Source organism: Ylistrum balloti, unplaced genomic scaffold, assembly GCF_031769215.1.
Source record: "Ylistrum balloti isolate Yb309-2 unplaced genomic scaffold, AGI_CSIRO_Ybal_v1 Utg370662, whole genome shotgun sequence".
NCBI lineage: Eukaryota > Metazoa > Mollusca > Bivalvia > Pectinida > Pectinidae > Ylistrum > Ylistrum balloti.
Genome location: NW_026782401.1, coordinates 157,874 through 167,120, shown reverse-complemented (window position 1 = coordinate 167,120; position 9,247 = coordinate 157,874). Strand labels below are relative to the sequence as shown.

General features: G+C 32.8%; 1 protein-coding gene across 1 annotated transcript; it reads right to left on the bottom strand.

The window, feature by feature from the left end:
- Positions 1 to 324: 324 nt before the first annotated feature.
- On the bottom strand, positions 325 to 9,140 carry LOC132557343 (coatomer subunit zeta-1-like). Its single transcript, XM_060221831.1, has 7 exons — positions 9,099 to 9,140; positions 8,110 to 8,178; positions 7,485 to 7,566; positions 7,116 to 7,207; positions 5,950 to 6,083; positions 5,457 to 5,547; positions 325 to 1,762 (listed from the first exon to the last, which is right to left on the bottom strand). Exons 1-7 carry the CDS (start codon positions 9,114 to 9,116, stop codon positions 1,715 to 1,717), a joined length of 534 nt encoding a protein of 177 aa, XP_060077814.1. The 5' UTR covers positions 9,117 to 9,140; the 3' UTR covers positions 325 to 1,714.
- Between the last annotated feature and the right edge of the window lie 107 nt (positions 9,141 to 9,247).

Below are 9,247 nucleotides of genomic sequence, written 5' to 3'. Positions count from 1 at the left end.
TTAGAATTAGATACAGTAGTGCAAATAAACTGAATCATACAGCTGTTCCATCCTTCAAGGACTCATCAGTGATGTTGTGGACCTGATTTTTAAAACCTAGGAGGTGACCGAGTTCAAAAATTAGAAGGAAAGACTAATCCGGGGAAAATGTTATAATATTTGTGGAGATTTCTTCTGAAACTGTAAAACATGTGTTGGCTTATTACTAGGTATGGGCTTTTTGTAGGATAAATATGGTAAACTATACACTGTTGCCTGTGTACTGACCTTCAGCTGTGTCTAATACTGCTAACACTTGTCATTTTCTACATAAAAACACTGAAATTTATTAGGTTTCATGAATAATTTATTTACTTTCATTCTTACTCACAAATAGCAAATGAAATTTTTGATGACAAATATGATCATTCATATACATATCCATATGAGTAATGCATCGTAAGGGCTTTTCAAGTAAAACATCTATCTCACATAGGGACTCAAGATTTCGTTCAGTTGTATCACCCATAAAATTTACTCAATAATTTGATAAGAAGTAATAGACAGGAAACTGAACCATGGATAGGAAAATTTAACTTTGGAGTCCTATGGTTAAATAGATGGTTTACTGGAACCTTTTTAAATGACAAATCTACATTTATCCTTTCTATCTGCAACACTGACCAGTACCATGATATCATAAACATCAATAAAATCTTTGCACTTGAATTCAAATCTAAGGTTACAGAATCATGACAAAGACATTTTCATTACGACACAAATATATAAAGATATCTGCAACAAATGTTAGGTAGAAGAGGAATGCCTTCATTTCCATCCTGGCTGTTGCTGATTCCTGTTTTCATGTGTCAGACATTATATGTATCCATGTCCAAATCACTGTATACAGGCCATGGGGTAAGTATAGTCAAACATGTACTGTATATAGCCTTAAAACAGTGTAATCTTGTTTTTAATCATCACAAAATTTATAATCTAAGTTATAAACTCTATCTTTTCAATTAATGAAAAAGTACATGGTATATTTTGTAGCATCAATATAATACATTCTCTCTCATTTTCAAATATCCAGACAAAGACAACTGTAATGAAACTCTACGCTTCAACGACAGTAAACACAGAAACTAACACCACTTACAAATGTTATCTCTGAAATAGTTAGAATGATTCCTGATTTCAAACTTGCAAAAATCTTCTTTTTTTTAAAATGTTTCCTTTAACCAGATCTCTGAAGGAATTTTAAAGAAAGATCTAGCCACAGTACTCTGAAAGTGCCTGGTATATGTAAGTGTTTTTTTTGTGGTGATTCCTGTCATTTTTTTCCCTGAACTCTCAGAAGAAAGCAGGAGAGATTTTACAAAGATATTATCACTTTATCAAACATTACATCGGAACATCTGCTGATTAGCATTTATATATTCAAATCCTACAAATATGTACTTTGAGAAATATCAATTTTATACCACTTTATCAAAAAAGACAAATAGCATATAATTTGTATCAGCCCCTGTAACCCAGCACCCCAAATAAAGTGTAGTTGTATCACACAATGACTTCTCCTTGCTGTCGCCATGGGAAACCAATGTTATACTAAAATGTTCAGGTTGCCAAGGCAATGCAAATGCTGCAAGTAAACTGTCAAATTTTACCTTCCCCAGCATGTAAACTTATCTGCAGTCCATGATCAAGAAAACGATAAAAATATTTTTGTCCATCATTTCAGTAATGACCATTTTATCTGTTCTTTAGCACTTTGAAGAACCTGCAAAAAATGAAAAGAAGATTAGGTGGCTATCAACAATAACAGTGTGCAGGAGTGAGATTAACTCCCACACAGGTACACAGTAAGATCCATGACAGAGAAAACTCTTATCTTGGGTAGGCATATAACAGAAGTTTAAAGTTTTTGTAAACTGATAAAAAACTTGTTTTTTTTTTGTTGAACGCTTAGAGAGAGCTGTATTTAGATACAGTATATGGGTGTTTTATGGGTATGATATGCTGTTGTCTGTTATACTATAATATTGAGTAACACTTAAAAACCAGGTTCTATTCAACATCAGTTTCAGTGACCAAATACAGCTACTCAAACAAATTTATTACATTTCTTGATAACACTGGATTTTATTCAGAAATAGGGATTTTTTTTTGACATATATGCTAACGAAATCTTTGAAATAGCATTCTGTTTTTCTATCATCAAGTTTTTCTCTGTTTCTTGTTGGAGCAACTTTGATCCTGCTGTACCAAACATATAAACACACAACAGACCTTTGCCCACAAAATCTAGGCTACAATAACATGCAATGCCACAACCACAGTGGACGAAGGGAGATAATCCTTAACTCCTGCTCCAGTACATAAGACAAAGACACCAAAAGGAGATTGGTGAATGTAATTTATTATTGAAAACACTACAAATATTTGCATATCTTAACATCACAGAAGCAATATGAACGTGTTTGAAGTTCCTGTATCTTCACCAGGACGATATGAGATCAGTATTACAAATAAGACACAACCAGAAAGCATAATATACCATGACCTAACATTAATCAGTCTACCGCACTAAAAAACCATTTGAATTAAGAACTGTTGTCCTATGACAGGAGCTAATACAATAAACAATCAATCAAACAAGGCTAAACTTTTAATAGAATTTCATAAACGGAAAACTCACTCATAACCCATTCACATAAACAATGTATTTGCCACTATTGCATGAACTTTGTTTTTTTAATAAGCCCAATCCCCCCCACTTCCTAAAACTATCCTGTTTTCTGATCAATTTCAAAATTGATTTGGTATTTTTAGGAACCAAGGCAAATCAAAACAAGAAATTTGAGAAATTTTATTCTCTTTTTTTCCCATTGATCTCAAAATGGAGCAGGCACCACTAGAAACCAAGGCAGACCTACATTGAAATCAGTCCACAAATTTAGGACAGGCTGATTCCAGTACATGTATTATATCCCACTTCAGTCCCCTACAAACCTAGATTATTCAGAATTATATGCAGACTTTTTTTTCCATTCCCACTTGAGTTTCGCAAGGCACTCCACCAGTTTTAGTTTTACCATATTTGTGATTTATTTTTTTCAATTCAGACAATAATAAATTAACCAAATGTACATAGGAAATAATGACCTGTATATCATTATAGTACAACTATATACCAAATTACAGTTCTATATATCTGTATCGGCTGAAGAGTAAATGAGCAGAAACAATATTATGATAGAATGACAGCCACAGGTAATACTGTATGCCCAGACCCAGAGTTTTCCCTGGGACCCTCAAATTTATGACTAACATAACATATGAAATAGAATAAAACTTAATTGATTTTGTGGGTCCTTTACCAATTTAAGGAGTCAAAATGAAGGATTTTGAAGGTCAGGGAAAAGTCTGCCGGTCGTAAAATGGTTTGGCTTTAAAAAATGTTCTTGTGTCGACATAATTATGAACATGTTTACAAGGTGATAAGCAGTTCTTTGATAGTATGTTATTTATCAGGCTAGTACAATAACCCAGATGAACATTACTGCAGATATTTAGGGACAAATGAAATGAATAAACAGTGGAATATGTGTTTATAAGCTAACACAAAACACCACATACATGTACAAATGCATGTATTTGTATGGGAAAGTGAAAGTAGACGCTATGACCCACTTAACCAGAAGACTTTCATTTTACTCACCTCCAGCTTTTTAGTGAGTTGCTTTAACACAAAAAAATCAAACCATGCACATATTAACAACACTTAAGTATAGGCAGCAGAACTTCAAACTTCTTTGAAATTTTCCTGTAAATTTTTTGTTAAAAAATGATAAAAAATGATATGTACACTTTGAAGGACCTTGATTGTGGGGTTTTTCAAATAATTTCAATTTGTTATATGCATGTTGCTATCTGCATGTTTCTCTCTAACCAATGAAAAGAATGTTAATCCATTTGTGTGATGTTATGACACATGATTGATATTTTGTGAACACATAATGCATATCTATAGTACACACAGGAACATCTTAATATTTTCTTAATCCTCTCACCATTTTAGACCGAAACACTCTTTCTAAAACACTTATTCCATTAACATATCTGTTTCAAACCTAGAGTCCAAAGCCTTGTTTAGCAGCCCAACCCATAGAATCTAATGAATCATGTCTTTAACATATTTGTCCTTTCAATATACCCATGTCCTAAGTATTGTAAAAAAATGAGTAAAAGCATTATTGTGATGTTTTAAGTAAATATAAGACGATTGTCTTGACAATGGCAAAAAGTCCTATCTTGGTCCAAATTTTCCTTTTTTATAACAAAATTAATGGAACTGATTTCATTTAATTGATAATGAAAATAACTTAAGTGATGAACAGAATCTAATACTCAGTCCATGTTATAATTTACAAAACTGACCTAATTATTTGATAAAATACTTGCTTAAAGGTGGATATCTTGTGACTGAACTTGTTTAATGATTTAATACATCAAAGTAAAATCCTTCATCATTGTTGTACACATAAATAAGAGGCTTAAATCTCCCCAGTAGATAGGTTTTATTTTTTAGTCCTGCGTTTCTTAGATTTTCTTTTTACCAGATCTATAGTACCATAAAAAATATGAATGGGTGATTGTGAAATTAAAGCCATCCACTAGTAATTCTTGTGTTAATTACTTTTTTGATGGAACTTACAATGGCCAAATGTGTTCCTACAGGAACAGAGGTTACTCTATACAATGTAAGGAAATTGCACCAGTTGTTGCCATACTTCAAAACCTTTCCCCAAAATCAATACACACTTATAATTGTAACATGTCATAATCAGTAAATGATTACACTGTACTTGTCCAGCATTATCCCTAAATATTCCAGATGAACACTGTTTGGAAATTCCTGAAATATCAGCAAGAGTTATGTCCCTTCAAGTACAGAAGATTTGGTTTTTTCTAAAATGATGCTGTGTACTGGTGGAGTTCCTAATTTCACTTGAGTGTCATGATAACTGAAAAAATTCTTTTTGTTGACAGCAATTTGGAACCTAGACATACCATTTGAGCTCATGTGCACATATTGCAAATGATGTGATCAAAGGACATCATAATAACATCATCATACATTGCATCTAACCTGCTCCATTTGAACATTATGATGTTTTATATTGTCTATCATAATCTATAATGGCATGCAAGTAAATCTACTCCATCCATAATTGGTGAGAAAAGCACTTGACTGTATCTACACTCCCCATCTCCTCCAAATCATATCTGTATTCTGATCACTGTTTCAGTTGTCCAAACACTTTATGTTGCTCATCTGAACACCGTAATAGTGTTTTTCTAGAAACAAAAGACCAACTAAGGCTTTGCACAACATATATATTACATGTAGGGGGAAAGCAAGTGCTACAAATAATCTGATAAGTAGCTGTATCTATAGTAGTAAGTTTTACCTGTGCCACGGTTTGTTCTCCCAGGGGTATATCATCTGTCCTGATTGCTACCTTCTGTACTATTGACATGGAGTCAGCATCTAAGATTATCCTGTCAGAAAGAAATAATAGATTTATAACCTCATTGTTCAGAAAATATTTCAAACATAAAACATTTGAAATTTCAAGGTGTCTGGCAATAAGCGCGGGGGGGGGACATATAAAATATGACTCAAAGGCTCATTGCCAGACTACAGAATAGCACTTGTCTGTAATTCTACTGAACTGCAAAAATTATGGATGGATTTATTACCAGAAATGGATCTACTGCCAGATAAATATGGTAAAAAACATTCATGAATATAAATCATCTCAATATTTTTGTGGTTGTATTAAGAAAAATTTAAGTAGATTTGTATATAGTAAAACTGTATTCGCTTCTTTTACAAGGGGACAAATATTTAAATAGAGTTGCTCATCAAGATAAATACAGTAACTGGAAAGTTATGCTTACCCGCCATCACAGATCTCATCAACAGCTAAATATACTGCATCCAAGTTCTCAAACAATGCCCTCTTCTCCACATTTTTACGAAGGATTTGGTTGACAGCATCATACAAGGCATTGAGAACACTTGCTAAAATCAGCTAAAATTATAAATCAGCAAATTATTATTTAAATCATATCATCACTATGCAAATAATAATATCTTTTGGATCAATCTTATATATCCAACTTTTTACTATTGTAATATACATATGACAGATGAGTCACCTTGCCATATTAAGCCAGAAAATAAAATAAAATATTACAATCATTTCATATTAAAGGTAGATAGGTATTTTTTCATACAGTTTACCCTTGTTATATCACCATCTTTGGTCCACACCTAATTTGGCCATACTCTGAGGTTAGCGATAGTATCGAAATTTGACAAATTACAATGATGTACAAGATAAAAAGATCTCTCATTTCATAAAAGGCAAAATACTAATGTACATCACTCATCTGCAGTTATATTTACAATACTGTCACACAAAACCAGACCATCTAATGTGCTTACAGCTGATGTGTTTTTGGCAGTCTTTTTGCACAAGATGTTTTCTACTTGGAGTCTCCATCATGAATAGCAAAGCCAAACTTTATTTTTACCTTCACTATTACTAGCCAAACACTGACATGCAGGTGTACAACACAATATGGGTACATAGCATGTACCTACAGGCATTGATCTGTTCAGTAAACAAAATCGGGGAAGCCCCATATATCTATATACAAAACATTAAGAGAATTCCACAACGCCCAGAAATAGTGATAAGATCAAGGGAAATATGCAGTGGTTTAAAACTTCTGTGTTTTAAAGCACTTGGCAAATGGCAGTATGCAAGGATGGTGAACTTATCTAGGGAATTGTAGTGAGGAAATTTGTTCTAAGGGTTTTAGTTGGCAATATGAGATGGTGGCAGTAGTAATGGGTGGTGAAAGGTAGAGGGAAAACTGTATATGTATATTTATAAAGTTTATTAATATTTATATAAGAAGGTGATCATGATCTAACCTTTTTGAAAACTACCCACAAATGTTAAGAGCTAATACAAAAAATTACATAGGAGCAGAATGGAAACACGTAACTTTTTTCTTCCTTATATGTAATAACTCATGATTAATGTCCTGCTTACCTCATTTTCTTGTGAGCTACCCACAACATAGAAAAATAGATCAACATTGCTCTTGTAAACACATGTAAGTCCTTCAAACATTATAATTTCCGCTGAAAAAAATAATCAAAATTAAAAGAAAAAGGAAAATTTTAAAAAGCTCTATCATTTGTCTTAATTACAAAATACATAATAATAGAAACCTCTTTTTAGGAGGCAAATAAAGTATTTTAACTCTAATTTCAAATAAACACTCCATTTAATGGTAAACTTGACCAGAAGAAATTCAGATTTCCATGTCTTTCTATAAACAATGTATATTCAAAATAATTAACACAAATTTTGATATCTTAAGGACAAATTAACTAATCAAATTGAATTTCAACTTACAATTAGCTCTGTGTGTTTTGTTGAATAAATTCTTCTCAAACTGTTTTTGTTCCTTTGCTGTAGAGAATTGGTCATCGTAATACTTAAAAAATAAAAAAGGCACAAAATATTAATTATTTATTAACACAGCTACCTTGTCATTCTCTGAATACACTTGGTACTGGCTAAATCATGTAATCATATGCCATAGAAATTGAATAATATTGATATGATGTAATAAACTTCCATATCATATGTATATTTATCATAGCATTATCGTATGCTGATAATAGAGAGAAAAAGGGGTTGAATCATGGTGGCAGTATTTTACACTTAAAGAATTTTAAACTTGTTTCAAGTTCATGTTTGCTTAATTTAATTTTAGCTCATAAAAGTCAATACAAAAATAAAAGCATTTCAGACTTCTGACAAAAATTTTAAACATGTAAAACAAAATTCCTTTAGATCACACAAAACTATTTTATCAAATGATCTCTGACCCTCTGGCATGATAGCAATATGATCAGACTGGTAGAATAAACATGGAAAGAGGAAAATATGTCAATTTTCTTCAACCAGTGGGCAAGACATATATCCAACAATATGTTCGATTTTTATACAGAACTGTAAAAAATGTAAAACTTACCTTAGCAAGCATACGGTTGCCATCATTATCTAGGATGGCCATCGCCTTCACTGTGTACAAAGAAGGTTCCTGTGGAAAAGAAGAAATTAACACATGTAAAGTCAAAGCAATTTTCAAATAAAAGGCTGTAATGACTACAAAGCAGTTTTTTATCAATATACTGTCCTGTCATTTTAATATCAGGACTACTATAATTAAGAACCAGCTGCACTGCTAACAAGATATCCCTGATTGAGGTATCTCAGTGTCACCTGCCATCTGCAGTCAGATGATTCCTTTATTTAGGGATATGTCATTAGACAAAACTTTTCCCCCAATTTGGGTCTAGAAAAAAATAAACTCCAGTGTAAAACATTAAGTAACTAGAAGTCATGGACTGGAAGTCAAAATGGAACACCTATATGCCACATTTTGGTAGTACTGGTTATATGCTCGAGATCAAAAACCTTCATTATAAATAACATAGCACTTAGATGATGTTACAAGGGAGATAAAATCTTCCTTTTCTTTTGACGTCAGTTTTGACTTTGACACATGTATGGTTGTGGTGAGACAGGTAAACATATACATGAACAGTTAAATTTGTCTCTAAACTGATGTCATAAAATTTCCTCATATAACATCATCACATACAACACCATCAGACCAGATTTGTAATGCAATGTACAAAACGGCATCTGTTAGATACAGATTGGTCACCTTGCTTCACTTCTACAAATCAAACTCTGCCTGAACTAACCAAATATTCATGCCCCATGTATGATCGGTTTGAAGAAGCTCCACTGACTCTAAATCAGAATTTTAGTCCGAGTACAAAAAATGTGTGAGGGGGGGGGATATGCCGGTTGGCACCGAATGTGCAATGTTTAATCACATAACCCTGTGTATCGGCATGTATAACAGTAATTCGTAAGTTAATACAAAAGTATCTTTGGCTGGTTTATATCAAGAGTATTTTTTCACAGTGTAAGAGTATACTGATTCCTTACCAGAATACCACCGTCCATGGTTGCAAGTTGACTTGACGTGGAAGTGCTCGTCAATGTTAATCAAGCGCACGCTTGGTGATCCCTCAAGCACAAACACTGAAACGACTAGGATTTAAAAGCATGAAATTTATGTTATTTTGCTTAAAATA

Bases quoted from the DNA above. Each gene is read 5' to 3' on its own strand.
- LOC132557343 (XM_060221831.1), bottom strand. The intron at 5,548-5,949 runs GTAAGCATAACT...TCTTTCTGACAG, and splicing joins GATGAGATCTGTGATGGCGG to GATAATCTTAGATGCTGACT. The intron at 1,763-5,456 runs GTAAAACTTACT...CATTTTTTGCAG, and splicing joins GAGAACAAACCGTGGCACAG to GTTCTTCAAAGTGCTAAAGA.